This window comes from Saimiri boliviensis, chromosome 16, assembly GCF_048565385.1.
Source record: "Saimiri boliviensis isolate mSaiBol1 chromosome 16, mSaiBol1.pri, whole genome shotgun sequence".
Lineage (NCBI taxonomy): Eukaryota > Metazoa > Chordata > Mammalia > Primates > Cebidae > Saimiri > Saimiri boliviensis.
In genome coordinates, this window is record NC_133464.1 from 84584026 (window position 1) to 84602192 (window position 18167).

General features: G+C 40.4%; 1 protein-coding gene across 2 annotated transcripts in view; it reads left to right on the forward strand.

Moving 5' to 3' along the window:
- MIPEP (mitochondrial intermediate peptidase) overlaps window positions 1-18167 on the forward strand; it is a 158378-nt gene that overhangs the window by 53952 nt on the left and 86259 nt on the right. For both annotated transcript variants that reach the window (XM_003919753.2, XM_010335180.2), the window contains exons 11-14: window positions 3546-3699; window positions 5606-5683; window positions 6915-7119; window positions 8335-8444. In XM_003919753.2, coding sequence (XP_003919802.1) covers window positions 3546-3699; window positions 5606-5683; window positions 6915-7119; window positions 8335-8444 — 547 coding nt within the window. The remainder of the gene's footprint in view (window positions 1-3545; window positions 3700-5605; window positions 5684-6914; window positions 7120-8334; window positions 8445-18167) is intronic.

The window sequence follows — 18167 nt, forward strand, 5'->3', positions numbered from 1 at the left end:
ACGCGCCACCATGCCCAGCTAATGTTTTGTATTTTACTTCTTAAATCGGATCTGAATGGTGCAGTTCTTTCAGTTGTATTTCCTGTTGTTATACAGGAGCATTATTGATGGTGTGGTAGAGTGTGGAGAGAGGGGTTGCGTTCTGTAACCCCGTGATCAGATCTCAGTCCCTGGGCTGTGGCCTTCACAAGTGCTTCTCCATTCTTAGGTGAGATGTAACACTAGAGGGGGCTTGGGTTGGTGTTTCCCTTCCCACAGGCTGGTCAGGCTTTGGTAAAGTTTCTTCTGAGGATCTTATTAAGAAGAACGGAATGCTTTGGCGGAAATCAAAATGGTTATTTTTCCCTTCTTGATGGAAACATGAGAGTATTTTTATTGATCTTAATGATGAAAACTTGTTGTAGGACTTCTGAAGGTGAAACTCATAAAAGGGTGGGATTCCCTGTAAGACTGGGCACCCCTGAAGCTTTTAACTCTCAAACCTGCCCGCTCCCAGCCTTCAGCAATTTGCCAATCACAGTTTAAACTTTCTTGCCTTGGTGGTAGTTTCTGTGGGAGGTTTCTGCTCTGGTAAGTTGTGATTCTCTGTGTCTGCCTGCCTGCCTTTCCTGTTTGAGGAGCAGTAGTTTGCTCTGCGGCCTCGATTCTCTGCTGAATCTAACAAGATTCTTGATTTTCAGTTTGTTCAGCTTCCTGCTTGTTAGGGTGGAGTGGTGACTTTCAGGTTCTTCACGTGCAGGAGTGGAACCCTCGAGCCTGGACTACTTCCTTTTATCATTTCTTTTCTCCCTTCTTTCCATGGTTCTCCTTTCTCTCAGCTCTTCAGTAGCTCTGAACTGTCCTCTGTCTTCCTTCCCTCGCCCCGCTCTGGAAGTTCAGGGGTCTGCCCTTTACCCTCCTCTCAGCCTACGCTGCTCTCCCCTAAGGGCCGTGTCTCCCTCTCCGGCTCTAACACCTAGACAGTGAAATCTCCTTGGTCTCATCAGTTTTGGTGTCCTGAGCGTCCGACATATCAGGGGCTCTTCACAGTTGGTGTCTCCAAAACAGAGTTTGTTTCTTATTCTCCCTCCACCCTCCCATCATTGCACCTTACCTCCTCTCTCCTTTCACAAACACATCCAGAGTCCCCTCTTCCTTTTTTTGTGTTCATTGTGCTGATACAGTGACTGCCATCCACTTACTTGTCCAAGCCAGAAACCTGAGTGTTATTCTAGACTGTTCTGTCTTTCTCATCACCCTCCACATCCAATCACTCACACAGTCCTGAGATGTTTACATCTCAAAGGAAAAACACATTCACCCCTGACCCCACTGCCCTCTGTCAGAGTTTGCCCTCTGGAGCCTGGAAGTCCGTCCTTCTGTCCGCCCTCCCTGCCTCGTGCATGCCACCCTCCACGCTGTCCACTGTGCAGTGTTCCAGAAAACACGACTTCTCCGCTGGGGCCTACAGAAGCTGTCTCCCACATGGCATCTGTAAGCAATTCATCGAGAGTGTAGTCATAAAATATTAGAAATTCTGTGTATATTTATTTTTCTTTATCTCAACTTATAGAAATGTTTTCTTTCTGCAATGTAATAAAATACAACATGCACATACTTTATAAATGCACTTGTAGAAGGTTGAATACTCAAAAGTTATTTTACTGTACGTTGATGAGGAAGCTTAGAGGCCATGGCCTATGTCGTATGGTTCTAGTTCCTCGGCTTGGTGGACGAGGCCCTCTGTTTTCTGACTGCTGCCTGCCTTTTCTAGACTCCACTCCGATTCTTTCTCCATTTATTCCTGCTTTGAAAACTGCTTCATCTTTAACCACATCCTTTCTAGAAGTTACCAGGCTGATTGATATCATCATACGTTAGTTGCACTGTTGCTTCTGCCCAGAATTCCTATTACGATTCCCATTTTCCCAGCCCTGCCTTGCAAAGTTGGATTCCTTTTTCTTTTCTTTATTTTATTTTATTTTTTTGGTTTGTTTTGAGACGGAGACTCACCCTGTCACCCAGGCTGGAGTGCAATCTCAGCTCACTGCAAGCCCTCCGCCTCCTGGGTTCAAGCAATTCTCGTGCCTCAGCCTCCCAAGTAGCTGGAATTATAGGCACTTGCCACCACCCCTGGCTAATTTTTGTATTTTTAGTAGAGATGGGGTGTCACCATGTTGGCCAGGCTGTTCTTGAACTCCTGACCTCTTGATCCACCCGCCTCGGCCTCCCAGAGTGCTGGGATTGTTTCTTAATTCCTGCCTGAGACGCGCTCCCTGGTGCTACTCTGCATTCCACAAGTATAGTAATCAGGCCCTCCTTTGCCCTCTCATTGTGCGGTGCTCAGTCATTCATCCTTCAGCGCTGCCTGTTGAGCACCACCGGTGTGCCCATTGCCCCAAGCCTGGGTCACAGTGTAGTTTGTTCACATCTCTGCCTCCTTTAGTGCCAGCTGCCTAGACACAAAGGCTCTTCGTTCCCCTCCTCCAGCACGCTGCAGGTTTGCTGACTGTATGCTTGAGTGAACAAACCAGGGAGGGAGGGCACTGGATCATGAACGTCTCTTCCAACACTGAGATTTCTGTTTAACGAAAAATTAGTCAGAAATTAAGGTGTGAATTTTTGGATGTCCATAGCCAAAATCTCATTTGTTGTGCAGTTTATGTTCACTTACTAAACTCATTCATTTAGTGGTGAATATAAGTTTGTATATATTTTATATATAAATTTGTGGGAACTCTTTATTTTGTGGAACAAAGTGTTGTGGAATTCTAGAATCACAAAGTCAATTGAAAAAAATGTATATTTTGGTAATCCCTAAAGGTAGAAGTGTAATGAGCACCTACAATATTCTAGAGCCATTATTTTTGGCTATGGTTATACATTTTGGCTTGACTTAATGACGCAAATCTAAACATTCAAATCACGTATTTTGGATTTGCTTTGATTTATGTTGGAATATGTAGGACATAAAATTATTTTTGGGTGAAGAATAATTCGCCTTACCAGTTACGTTGTCCTTAATTTAAGATATATAACTGTAAAACATAAATTAAGATCTGATTATTTATATTCCAGGCATTTTTTTCATAAGTGAATATTTTACTGGATGAGAACTTTAAATTCAGTTACTGTGCCTCATGATTTGTATTCATTTAATATTTATATAAGTCACAAGTTTCTAGAGTGTAACTCATCAAATGAGAGTTACCATTATAACTGAAACATCGTATTTTGCATATAAATTTGTATAAGAAATGTATACAGTGAGCAGTTGAGACAGTGATTAATTGGGTTCGTGAAAGAGTAAATAATGTGGAAGCGACAAAGATTAGGGAATGATTATTTACCTTAATAACTGACTTACTGCTAACACTCATAATAATCAGACTGTCGTTCTGAAGAAAACTGTGTCTGAAAATCCCTCAAATGATAAAAATACGCTTTTATGTTTGGATCCTTCTTTAGCTCCATTGATCTTAAGTGTTAAATGAAAAGTTGATTGAATTTACCTTCAGAAATTGAAACAAACAAAGATGCTGTTGAACCTCTCTTCCTTCTCATAGGTATAATATTGAGCCCAGCCTATACTGCCCATTTTTCTCTCTTGGAGCATGCATGGAAGGCCTGAATATTTTGCTTAACAGACTGTTGGGGATTTCGTTATATGCAGAGCAGCCTGCAAAAGGAGAGGTGTGGAGTGAAGATGTCCGAAAACTGGTGAGCTCCCGCTCAGCCTACAGCTGCATGCATTAGCCTTGCAGTGTGGGAGTTGAGTCAACAGCAGTTTCATCTTTACATCAACCTTGCCCTGATTGTGTCCCCTGCCTTATTTCTGCGTCACAAAGAAATCTAAATTGCACTTCTGATTTAGGACACCGTATAAAGTATCTAAACATAAAACAGCAGAGTTCTCTTAAGAAAGTTTTTTAGGGCAGGGCATGCTGGCTCACGCCTATAATCCCAGCCCTTTGGGAGGCTGAGGCGGGCGGATCACGAGGTCAACAGATCAAGACTATCTTGGCCAATATGGTGAAACCCCGTCTCTCCTAAAAATACAGAAATTAGCTGAGCGTTGTAGCACACACCTATAGTCCCAGCTACTTGGGAAGCTGAGGCAGGAGAATCGCTTGAACCCAGGAGGCAGAGGTTGCAGTGAGCCGGGATTGTTGCTGGCAACAGAGCAAGACTCTGTCTAAAAATAAAAGAAAAAAAGACAAAGTTTTTTAGGAACTTGATAGAAGGTTGAATATATAAGCACCTTCATATATTCACAAATTCTAGTTACAGAAAAATTATTCATTACTTTGTATGTACCTCAGTGCTGTGTGTTCTGTTTGGTTAATTCTCAAATCCGTTACATGAGAGACCTTTTTTCTTTCCAACCCCCATCCCATGTTGTAGGGGCTTGTGTTTGCATCAGATATTGATTTATGTCCTGTGTTCTGATTTATTTAACTTCTTTGACAATAACTTCAAGCCTAGCAATCATCCTTCTCCTGTGAGGGCCTGCTTTATTTGAGGTGTGAATATTTAAAATGTTTCCCCATAGGATTTGAGGCTTTGTTGACCTGTGTGTTAGTCACTAAGGCGTGGTATTGTTTTGTTGTTTGATTTTTGCTAGCATGCTTACCACACTGTGCTTTCTTCACTATATTTTAAGAAATACAAACAATCTCCTTGTCTCTCAGCCATGTCTCGTGAGTGTAGAGTAGGTATGGTGGTGGGATTGAAAGGGGAGTTGGGGTGGGAAGACGTTCATCACTGCATCGATTTACCTCAGTCTCTGTTTGTATTATAAACTTTCAAAAAAGGTAGAGGTTGATAAAATGCAGGGATATAATAAAAAGGAAAACTTGTAAGAGGGAACTGAAAGGACAAAATACAGGTGATTAAGAGGTTTCCCCAGAACTGCAGAGTCTGCACTCCACCGAGGGCCAGCACTGTTCACTTCTGTATCCCAAGTGTCTTCAACAGTTCCTGGCACCAAGTAGGTCCTTAATAGATGTTAGATGAACAATGAATATATACTTGCAAGTAATTTTAAAGCCCAAATTGGGGTTCTCTTTGGTAGAATCCTTAAATTCTGAAAGGACAAAGAAGGCAAGATGGAGAGTAGCAGTTGAGTCTCCCGTAAGCTATGCCTCTCGGAGACGGGAAGACTTTGAACTCAAGCTGGGAGCTCCATTGTGGCCTTTGCAAATTCAAGGGTTATAATTTGCTTGGGCATATATCATGAAATTCTAGGATTTGAAGGAAAAAATAATTTTGCTGCTAAAATGTTCAGCCAGCACTTCTTCCCAACTCTTGTGGGTGGTTGGTGAAGGTATTGGAGAGGCTAGGCATTCAGGACAAAATGCCCTTATGAGGAGGATTTCCTCTCCTGGACACAGAATCCTCAAACCAAAATGATTCGAGAGATGGAGCAGAAGAGGATTGGGGGGAAAGAGAATCTACCTTGAGATAATGTGGGATGTAGAATGTAATTAAAATTTACATTAATGATGTCTATATGTGTGGCTGTAGATGTTTAATGCACGGATTCTTGTGTTAGGGATATGGTCCTACTTTTAGAGTACTGGATGGCCTCATGTACCACTAAATTTAATTTTTTTTTTTTTTCTAGGCTGTCGTTCATGAATCTGAAGGATTGTTGGGGTACATTTACTGTGATTTTTTTCAGCGAGCAGACAAACCGCATCAGGTGATCCTTTCTTTACAAACTGGTCTCTCTAGAACTCATCAGCAGTTCATATGTATTAACATGAACTTTGTATTATTTTTTAAATTCCATGATATTTAAAAGTTATTAATGATGGTTACCAAATATATACATTTGAAATTAAGATAGAATTTTAAAATTAAAAAGTTTATGGAAATAATTACATCAGTCTACGTTTGTCACTTTTATCTGGGTCATGGTATTAATTATAGTACTAATAAATGACAGCTGACGTATAATGAATCCTTATTTGTGCCAACCAGTACACTAAGTCCTTTATACACATCAGCCTTTTAATGTTCACCTCCATCTTTTGACTAGGTTCTCACATTATGAGGAAACTGAGGCCAGAGAGGTTAAGTTACTTGGCTGGAAGTGCTAGGATTTGAAGGCATACATTCTGAGTAGATCCCCATCTTTTAACTCTTTTCCATACCTGACAAGTCTAAAACTGCAGAAGACACTCCATGTGGAATCCTTACCAAGCACCTTACCTTCCTTAAGTGGAAGACTTGAGGCAGCTCATCTCCTTTCCTTTAGCTGTGGGCCAACTTTGACAGCCAGTCAGCTTTAGCCATTTCATGCAGCTTGATGGGAAATGTCAAGAGTTTAGGTTATAAGTTATAACAGAAATAATGTCCCTTATATTTGAATAGTGATTCACAATTTCCAAAGCACAGATTTTTAACAGATGTGAGCCTGTGAAATCTGGACAGCCACTGTGGGATTTGACAAGGAAGCATTCTAGAGATGAGGCTTGCAGAGGCAAATCATTTTCCAAGATGATTTGGCCAGTAGACGTGAAAGGTTGCAACAGGGTGCAGGTCACCAGACTCTGAGGTCGGTGTCCTTCCTCTTTGCTTAAATGGGTGGGTAGTGGAGACGCACCTCTAGTGATTAGGAGGCCTGGCTCCTGATAGTCAGCCTGGGATCAGAGCCAGGGTGTGGCAATTCTAGCTAGGCATCCTTGGACATGTTACTTAATATTTCTGAGACTAGTTTTGGTTTTCTCATCTGAAAAGTGAGATAACCTGCATAGGGTTGTTGTGAAGGATAAGAATAAGGTGTATATATGTATATAAATAAAGAATAAGAATAGAATCAAGTTAAAGTTTGTTCTCACACATTTTGGTGAAATTTCATATTCATCGAAACTGTCACCCTCTTTAGATTGCCAAATACTGTCTTCTTTTCTGTTTTCCGATTCTTAAAGGATTGCCATTTCACAATCCGTGGAGGCAGATTAAAGGAAGATGGAGACTATCAACTCCCAGTTGTAGTTCTTATGCTGAATCTTCCCCGTTCCTCAAAGAGTTCTCCAACGTTGCTGACTCCTGGCATGATGGAAAATCTTTTCCATGAAATGGGACATGCCATGCATTCGATGCTGGGACGAACTCGCTACCAACACGTCACTGGTGAGCCCTGAGGAGGGCTTTTATTTACCGCACTCCTATACAAACATAGGTTTTCTTTTAAACTGGGAAAGGGGCTTTTCACTTGGAAAGTGCGGCCATTTCACCATGCCCTGTGGTCGCTATCTGAGATGCCTCATCCCGCCCTCCCCATGGTTGTGCAGCCTGATCCTGCTGCGCTTTTCTCATCCTTGCTAACAGCTTCCACCAGGGAAGAATCTCACCTGTCTACCTTTCACGTTTGTTCCTTTTTACATTTGACAGTGTTTTATATTGAATTTAAGCTTGTGGCTATGTGTGTGTGAACAAAAAGGGATCTCCTTAATACCTACCACAGAGTTGATAAGTAAGTGAAGGAATAGTATCTCTTTGTATCCAAAATCAGAAAACAAAGTAAATCATGCTTAAAAAAGTAAGGTGAAGTCCTATTAATTTTTCATATACTTTCCCCGTGTGAAATCATAGTTCTGCTTTGCGGTTTTTTATGCTGTTATGTGGCCATATTTTAGGATATTATAGACTTTTCCTCTTCGTTGTTTTATCCTTAAGTCTTAAGCTCACTGTCACATATGGCCAGCATTAGGCCACTAGTAAATTGTTGGCATCCAGCATTTATTAACTAACTGTACACACAGTGCTTTGGACAAGGAGAAGGTAGTGAAAAGACTTTAGGTGGGCTGAACAGAATCATTAAATGTTGTCAAAATTTCTTACAGGATTTGCTGCTTTAAGTAATTTTGAGTTTAAAATACTGCTTTTCCTCACTGAGAATTGACTTTGTTACGAAAAGCAATAAATGGATAAAATAAAGTACTTGTAAAACAAAGGAAGGATAAAAGCATTAGGTAATGGAATTTAGTGAATTAAATACAAATGCTATATTAATATTAGAAATGTTTTAATTTGTGTTTCATGTATAGCCAGCATAGCTGAAGACAGGTTTGTTTGTAAAAGGTGTGAGCCATTACTTTATAAGGTGTTTTAGCAGCTGTGCAAATATTTTGTTTTACTTTTGATATAAAGGAAAATGTATAGGATTATAATAAACTTTTCTGCAAATATGTACAATAATTTTATAGAAGCAAAATATTGATTTAATGAATTAAAGCTTATCATAGTTCATCAGAAGTACAAATAAAAGTTTAAAGGGTACATAAAAAGTAAGATAAATATATTGATTTGATTCATGCCAACTTTTTTTTTTTTTCCTTGTTTTAGGGACCAGGTGCCCTACTGATTTTGCTGAGGTTCCTTCTATTCTGATGGAGTACTTTGCAAATGATTATCGAGTAGTTAACCAGTTCGCCAGACATTATCAGACTGGGCAGGTAGGAACAGTAATATTGTCATATTGTCCTTTGAGTTGTAATGGTTGGCATTTGTGACATCCCGGATAAGCTGAACTCTTCTTACTTTTTCAGAACTCACCCTCCGTTAGTTAACAAACCTTTTATTGTTTCTTTTTTTTCCTGATTCCCTATCTTTTTTTTTCCAAACTATAGAATCATAGTCCTAGCATATAGTCACGTGTTGAAAAATAGCTATCCTTTAATATATGCCTGGTAATCTACCATGTAGTCCTCATAACCATCCCATAAGGAAAGCACTTTATCCCCATTTTCCAGATGAAGAAACAAGCTTTGTGTTAGAATAGGCATTCAAGCCTGTCTCACTTCTAAAAAGCCTTTGCTTCTGAATATTTATTCTGCTGGTCTGAGTTTTTATGGTGTCTCATAAAATGAGCTGAGCGCCTTATTTTGCCAGCATGATTAGCATCTCTGTGATGCTTAATCTGAAAATTGCTTAATTTTAAGGCTTAGATTTCAATGATGCATTATAATATTAAAGATTTTTAAATTAAAATGTGAGATACCTTGTACAAAGTTAGCCATAAGTTGTCAACATTGTGCTGTTTACTGTCCACATGTACATTGGAAGATGTGTTCTTCCCCCTCCCTCAGAATTCTGATTATATTAGAACTGCATTATGTGAGGTGATGTTTTTTCCCCCTCAGACTGTATGTACTCCCTGGTACAAATGTAAATTGTATTCATCTTTGAATCCTTAGCACTTAGAATCTTGTTTCGTACACAAAGAAAAGCACTAAAAGAAATTAAATGAGGGGATGAATAGGATTAGAAACAGAAGGACCTTAACCACCTTTATTCGTGACTCTTGGTCTGATTATGTCTCCAGATGTGTAATATTATTTGGTGATTTTTTAAAAACTTGATTTTATCTGTTATTGTCAACTGTAGAATAATCAGTGATCTTCTGGCATGGTGGCTCATGTCTGTAATCCCAGCATTTTGGGAGGCTGAGGCAGGTGGATCGCTTGAGCTTGGGAGTTCGAGACAAGCCTGGGCAACATGGCAAAACGCTGCCTCTACTAAAAATACAAAAGCTAGCTGGGTGTAATGGTGCATGCCCGTAGTCCCAGCTACTCAGGAGGCTGATGCAGGAGAATCACTGGAACCTGGAACCTGGGAGGCAGAGATTGCAGTGAGCTAAGATTGTGCCACTGCACTCCAGCCTGGGCAAGAGAGAGAGATTCTGTTTCCAAAAAAAAAAAAAAAAAAAAAAAAAAAAAAAAAAGATGAATGATATTCTGGATAACTAATCTGAGTAACTCTTCAGCCTAATCTATTTCAGTTATTAAGGTGGGAAATTTGTGATCCAATTAACTTCCCATCCATTAACTTACAAAGAACTGTCTGGGAATTATGTAGACTCCGCCGATAACAGACTGGCATACCCTACCATGTGATAGTATAATCCATCTAGGGCCAGGTATTTTGGGAGCTGGAAATGATTAGAAGTTAATTGATTGCTCCCTGCGGAGGTGCCTTGGAGCAGAGCCAAGTGCACAGGCAGGGCCACGAGGGAAGGCCCCCAGCTCTGCCTGGGGAACTGGGGGGGCGCAGGAGGAGAAGTGCAGCCGGAAGGCAGTAAGGGAAAGAAGACAGAAGGGCATTCGCCAGTCAGCTCTCAGCAGTGCGCATCTCTTCCACTAAAAAATATTTCTTGAGGACATACTGAGGACAGAGAGACCCTTCGGTCCGAAGACATGAGTTTTACTGTTTACCCGTCTCCGTTCTCGGCATCCGAGAAACAGCCAAGAAGAAGTCAGGCCACATCCCATTCCCCGCGGCCTTTGATTCCTAGGGACACGGCGACGGAGCCTGACTGGGGCGTTGCGTTGCGAGGAGCAACCTCTAGTCTAGACGGCTGGGGAGGCCTGGCCAGGAGCTGGGGGCCGAGGGCGCAGGAGGAGGTGGACAGGGAAAGACGGGCCGGGTCTGCTGCTGCTGGGTGCTGCGGGGCACGGATGGGAGTTTGAATTCCTGACGGAGGGGAAACCCAGGAAAGACTTTCACGCGGGAATCAGGTTTTTACTTCCGGAAGATCACCCTGGTGTCCGGGAGGAAGCAGACTGCCGGGGGTGAGGGTAGAGCCCAAGAGGCTTCCTGGAGATCGGGGGCTCCGGCTCCCGCCTCCGGGGCGCAGCGGGTCTCCCCCGGTCCCGGCCGCACAGCCTCTCCAACTGCCCTTGCTGGGCGGCCTCAGCCCTGGCGCCCCAGCGCCCCCGCAGACAACTACGTGGCTGTTGAGGGGTCAGGGTGGGAGGCAAGAGACGGCGAAGAGGCCGTCACGTTTCCGGGGTTCCGCCAAGGTCAGGCAGAGGGAGACGTGGGGAGCACTAGTATCCCTACGAGGGGTTTCCGCGAGTCCGAGGGGTCCGAGGTTTCGGAGGGCGCCGCTGCCGGAGTGAGAGTGTGTGGGGCAGGGCTCCCAGGAGGGCGTGGGAGGGCGCGCGGGGTGACTGCGCAGGAGGACCGAGCCTTGCACAGGAGTCTTTTTTTTTTTTTTTTTTTTTTATTAAATCTGGAGTGGAAATTCAACACAAATACAATTTTTTTTTTTTTATTGGCATCTACAAGTGTGACAAAAGGTCCCAAGGAGAGCGCTTCCCAGTGCCTGTATTCTTACTAAATTCTTGTGTAAGAGGATGCATTGTTGAGCTACGTGCAAGAAAACAAGAGTAAGCCCAAGTCTAATCCGAGATAGATGAGATAGGAAGAAAAGTTCAAAACTAAGCTGCTTTGAACTAATTCAATTTTCAGACACAGAAGACGCGTCCAGTGCCCTTAAGGGACTTACAGACATAGTCTCTAAAGAATCTAAAATAATTTTGTGATTCCATGGAGAATGGAAATTGTGCCCAAAGGCAAGAGACATGTAAATGCTTTGAGCTTCACAAGGGCTTGCCTCTTCTTGTCACTAATTAAGGCACCAAAGAGGTTTATTTTCTGTTTTTTCAATTTTAAGGACAGTCCTAGCCTTAAGGATAAGAAGTTAATTCCCCAAAATCCAAGTCTTTGTAAATAAATGACATTTAAGCCCATAAGGAAGAAATAACAGGGCTACATGTTTATGCTTAATTTCCTATCCTGCTGCATTTCAGGAAATGATTTCTTTAACATTATGAAATATATTCCAGAGAGCTCTCAGATAGATCATCAGTGACTTATTAACACCTACAAGTATTTTATCAGAACTGTATCGTAGCATAGCCAATGAATTCCTGTGGTGGAACAATCAGAAGTATGCTTATCAGATTTGCAAGTACCATACAGCTGTCAGAGATAACAAATACCAGAGGTACACATTCAAGATTCAGAATGTCTTGGCAAGCTACAACATCAAAGCTAAAGTAGAATTTATTGTAAATTAATCTTAACATCAATACCACAGTATGGAAGGAGTACAGACTTGGTTGCAGTCAGGTGTTTGGACGTAATAAACTTAACATGGATCAATAGTCTAATTCAGTTTTCCCATAAATCTTCAAATGTGGGCTACATTGGTAGAGCTGTGGTGCCTAAGGACCCAAAGGTCCTTGTCTCTCTTCTCAGGGCTTGTTGGTTTTGACCTTCAGCCTTACTTCTTCGCTGTTGCTCCAAATTAGCACAGAATTATGTATAGGTGGCTTCATTCTTCTGGAAGTATGATCCTTGTCCTTGCTAAACCTTTCTAAGGTGTCATTTTTTTTTTAATGTTTTGATTTTTGTGAAAGTGGGATCCCCTTGTTAGTCGCCTATTTATATTTAATAGCTATAGTCTGTTCTGTGTTCTTTATAACACAATACCTGAAAATGGGTAATTTATACATCTATTTTTTACAGTTTTGAAGGCTGAGAAGTCCAAGGTCAAGGGGCCGAATCTGATGAGCGCCCTCCTACTCGCTGAGACTCTGCAGAATCTTGTGGTGGCTCGGAGCCTCACATGGCGAGGGGGCTGAGTGTGCTCACATGCTAGCTCACGTTTCTCTTCCTCTTCTAACAAAGCCACGAGTCCCACTCCCATGATAATTCCTTAATCCATTATTATCAGTGGATGAATTAATCCATTCATGAGGGCATAGCCCTCATGACCCAGTCATCTCTCAGTACTGCCCCATTGGGGCTTAAATTTCAACATGAGTTTTGGAGGGGACAGATATTCAAGCTATAGCAGTGGCATAGTGTGCTCTCTCCCCAAATCTGTCATAAAATCACAGGGGCTCTTTACAATTATTGGGTTCTTAGGTTCAAGAAAAGAGAATCGTCTAAGCCCCTATACCCAACACTGAAAGTGCTAACCACCTCCACTGTGCAGTCTGATACCTGCCCCTTGACCTCTGCTGTGGTTAGAATATGGTGTCCTCCATTAATGTGTTAAGACTTGGTACCCAATGTAGTGGTATTGATAGCTGGTGCATTTGAGATGTGACTAGCTCCTTCAGGTGGATAATGTCTCTCTCTGGAGCTGGATCATTTCTCTCTGGAATGGATTTGTTCTCATGGGAACAGAGTAGCAGGTGGTTACGAAGCGAGATGCCTCTTGTATTTTGCCCTTTACATATGCACCGGGTTCCCTTTCCATTTCTCTGCCATGCTTTGAGGCAGCACAAGGCTCTCACCAGAAGCTGCCAGATATGCCCAGTCTTGACATTCCTAGCCCACAGAATCATAAGCTACATAAGCCTCTGTTCTTTATCATTTACCCAGTCTCAGATATTCTGTTACAGCAACACAAAACGGACTTAGGTGATTCCCATCCCTACCCGCCTCTGTGGGGAAGCGAGGCTGTCCCCAGTGCCTAGATCATTTGGATACCCAGGGTTTTCATCTTCTTTCTTTGACTGTCCCCAGATCCCAATTCCTAATGAGGGCAGGATCTACTTTTCTGTGCCCTAGATTTGCAGTTTCTTCACATCAGGTTTTAGGCGAATTTCTGAAAATGAGCAAAAGTCCAATACTTACCTTTCCTTTGCATTTCTAAGGCTCTCTTCCCATCCCACATTCTCAGACTGAATTTTCCCCAGGTATGTGACTACATGTGGCCAAACGGACTTAGCCCAGTCCCTGAGTAGTCCAGATGCCTGGTTGCCCACCCTCTCCCCGGCTCTGCAGTAGCTACCTCTGTTCCCTTTTGTCCTCAATTTCTCAGTTTCCAACTAACACCCCCACCCCTACAAAACTTCCACTGTCTTCATTTTTACCCACAGCGCCCCTTGTCCTCAGCATATTGCCTGGAGCTGGGCTGCCAGTCCCGTTGTGTTTGATCAGTTTCAGAGGCCCTCTTTTACAGTGATGCCGATGAACTGCAAACCATCCTGAGGGGTAACTGCTGCTTTAGTGTAAAATTGGAAACACTTCACATTAGGAGGGGTTTAAGAAAAGACATTTTTAGACTAGAGAAATAAAACTCAAGTCTTTCACATACTGTTTGAAGGATACCAAGTAAAGGAAGAAAGTCATTCCAGGAAAAAGCAGTATTACTAGGAATAGTGGAAGGGAAGTACAGTGAGGCTCACTTCAGTTCAGGAGAGTCTTCCAATAAGTGATTAGAGCAGAAAGAGCGGCCTCTCCAAGTAATGAACTTATTTTATATTTAACATTTAATATGACAAAACAGTATTTGTAGAAGGAACAGCTATGAAGCCATTCTCCAGCCTAAGAAGGAAAACAGTGGGACATGCTCTTCTCTGAACCCATCTCTGCCCGTCTTGCCTCCCAGAGGGCAGCACAGTGCTCAGTTCTTCATTATTTTTCTGCCTCATTGTCTATTGCTAAGAAATGTGGTATTCAGTTTTGTTTTTGAACTTTTCAAAAATGGTATTTTGCTGTTTATAATCTTCTTTGATTTAAAGAAAACATTTTATGCCTAAGATTCATCTGTGCTGCATGTAGCTGCAGTACATTTTTTTCCATTCCAGATAATATTCCATCATTTATATACTCATTCTCCTGTCATGGGGCACGCGGGTTCTTCCAGGTTTTTGCTAGCTCATGTGCTACTGCTGTGAACATTTTTATACTTTCCGCTGTCTATCCATGTACAAGATTGGAACTGCTGGATTTGTAAGGTGTTCATGTCTTTAAGTTTAGGAGATAATGCCACATTGTTTTTCAAAATCTTTCTACTAATTTATACTCCTCTCAGCAATGGTTTCTATCATGCAACATCCTCACTGACTTTTAATATTGTCCAAAGTTTTAATTTTGCCCATTTTGTGGTTATAAAATGAAATGCTATCATAGTCTTAATTAGCAGCAATGGTCTCTGGTTACTTTTAAGGTTTAAAATTCTTTTTTTTTCTGTTTTGTTTTGTTTTGTCTTGTTTAAACGTAGGGTCTTGCTAGGTTGCCCAGGCAGGCCCCTCAGACTCCTGAGTTTAAGCCCCTGCCTCAGCCACCCAGGTAGCTGGGACTGCACTCATGTGCCACTGCACCTGGCTTGTTTTTCTTTTTTTTTTTTTCTGTCAGATGTCATTTTGTTTCATGCTCATTTTCCTACTTGGAAATTTGTCTTTTTCTTACTGATTTTCAGGAATTCTTAGTAGTTGAAATAATCCTTTTTTAGGCATATGTCTTATCTTAGTTTATGGCATGTGTTTTTACTTTTAATATTGTTGAATTTATCAAGCTTATCTTTATAGTTAATAGTTTTTATGTCTTATTTAAGAAGACTTTGTTTTCTTAGAAGGCATAAGGATATTCTGCTGCTGCTTTCTTTTTTCTTTTCTTTCTTTTTTTTTTTTTTTTTTTTTGAGACAGTCTTACTCTATCGCCCAGACTTACAGGCATACCACCCTGCCTGGCCAATTTCTATATTTTTTATAGAGACAGGATCTCACTGTATTGCCCAGGCTGGTTTCAAACTCCTGGCCTCAAGCAATCCTTCCACCTCAGCCTCCCAAAGTGTTTGGATTATAGGCATGAGCCACTATGCCCAGCCTCTTCAGTTTTCTTCTAAACGTTTTAATGTTTTCTTTTCTCTTTCAATTTTCAATCAAGTTGAAATTCTGTCTGGGTTTTGCATAAGACAGGAATCTACATTACTTTCTTCCCTGTGAATAACAAACTGTTCCAGCACCATTTATTGAATAATTTATCTTTTCTTCAGTGATGTTACTCATGTACATGCAGTGGTCAGTTTGTGGGATTCTCTTTCATTCCATTGTTTAAGCTGTCTGTCCTAATATCAAGGCCGTGCTGTCTGTATTACTGTGGCTTTGGAATAAGTTATAGTAATACACTTAAAATTATTAATAAGTAATAATAAGCCTTGGTATCTAGAAGGATAGGTCTTCCTCAATTTGTTCTTCAAAATTTCTTGTCTGTTCTTGGACCTCTGTATTCTTTCATATACCTTTTAGAATCAGGTTATCTTTTTTTTTTTTTAAATTCTGGTCAGCATTTGGTTGGGATTACATTAAATTTATAGGTCAGTTTAGGGAAAACTGATATCTCTGAATATTGAATCTTTGAATCCATGAATGTGGCATATCTCTTCATTTCTTGAGTTTTTTTTGAAAGTCTGAAAGTTATAAAGTTTTCTTTCAAAGGGCCTTGGTCAGTTTCTGTTGGGCTTCCTCCTAGATGCCTAACCTTTTTGATACTGTTAAGTAGTATGTTTGTTACTGGTGTTTAAAAATGCTGTTTATTCCTTATTGTATAGTGCTCTTATTTTCAACAACTTTGCTAAACTTTCTTAATTAATTCAAATAACTTGTCTACAGACTTCTAAAAGTTTTTTTAACCGTATAATTACTTCTGCTAAACATAATGACAGTTTTATTTTTCCTTTCCAACCATGTATCTTTTCTCTTTACCTTGTTGTACTGTGCTTATGGGAGCCTTCTTAATGCTGAGTAAAAGCTGTGGTATGAGCATTACTGCCTTGATCCTGGTGTTCAAAGGAAAGGTTTTTAAAATGTCATTGTAAAGAAAGATGTTTATTACAGGTTTGTTGGAGACGTTAGGAAAAGTAAATTCCTTCCTGTCTCCAGTTTGCTACTTTTATTTTAATCATGAATGGGTATTGCATTTGATCGTATTTTTTCCTGAGTGTTTTGAGCTGTCAGATAGTTGTAAAGAACAACAATCTTTACAACAGTTGTTGTAAAGAACATTAATCTGTTAGTGCAGTGAATGTTAATATTAAACATTAGGCCACCTTTGCATTTCAACATTAAGCCACCTCAGTCGTAAATAATTGTTATTTTTTTAATGCAGAGCTGGCTTTAGTTTGCTAATTTTTTTTTTTTTTTGAAACAGAGTCTCCCTCTGTCACTTAGGCTGGAGTGCAGTGGCAAGATCTCCACTCACTGCAACTTCCGCCTCCTGGGTTCAAGCGATTCTCTCACCTCAGCTTCCTGAGTAGCTGGGATTAAGGGTGTGTGCCACCATGCCCAGCTGATTTTTGCATTTTTCATAGAGGTGGAGTTTCACCATCTTGGCCAGGCTGGCCCTCAACTCCTGACCTCAGTTGATCCACCCACCGCGTAGTTTGCTAATTTATGATTTCTTGATTTTTGCATTTATGTTTATGAGAGAGGGATTGCTTATGATTTTTCTTTGTCATATTATTCTTTGCTAGTGTTCACTTAAATATATACTATTTCATAAAATGAGTTGGTGTTTCTTCTTTTTCTTTTCTTTACAAGCATTTATTTGTAACATGTAATCATTTGTTCTTTAAAACTTTGTCAGAATTCATCTATGAAAACATTCAGGGTCTGTTATTTTCTCTGTGGGAAGATTTTTTAAATGACTGATTCATTAATAGTCTTAGGGTTCTTTGGACTTCCTTTTATTCTTAAATAAACTTTGCTAATTTGTAATTTTCTGGAAATTTATCAGATTGATCTAAGTTCTTCAGCTTATTCACATGAAGTTACTTACAGCATTCTTTTATCCTTCAAATTCTGCTATAATTGTATCCTTTTTTAATTTCTAATTCTGTTTTCACGTTTTTTCTCTATTAATCTTGGCAGAAGTTTGTCTACTTTATCAGTATAGTCTTACCTCAGTGTCTAAGTGGGATTGATTCCTGGGCCACTACCCCCAACCACCATGGCTACCAAAATCCTTGGATGCTCAAGTCCCTGATATAAAAGGTTATAGTATTTGCATGTAACCTATGTACATGCTGCTGTATACTTTAAATAATCTCTAGATTACTCATAATACAATGTAAATGCTATAAAAATAGTTGTATTGTTTAGGGAATAATGCTTTAAATATTAGATGATGTGATGAAATGCTTTAGCTCCATCTATGATTTTAATACAAAGTATTTTTAGAGTTGCTAATTTCTATTGTAATTTCCTCCTTGACCAATGACTTGTTTAGAACTGTATTTTAAAAGTTTTAAACCTTTGCAGGGGAGTTATTTATCTTTTTGTTTCTGATATCTAATTAATTGGTCTATCTGATACTGATTCTTTGCAGTTTGTTAATATTTATTTTATGGCTTCATGTGTCATCAGTTTTTTTAGAAATGTTCCATCTGTGCTTGAGTAGATTGTGTATTTCTAATTGTTGGGTCTGAGGTTTCATACTAGTCTGGTAAGATCTTTGATATAACTAATTTTTTTGATGTAGCAAAAATTAAGAGGAGTAAGTCTTCTACTGTGAGAAAGATAGATACCTCATTTCCTTTTAGTTCTATGCATTTTTGCTCTCTGTATTTTGAGAATATTTTATTAGATGCATAAAAG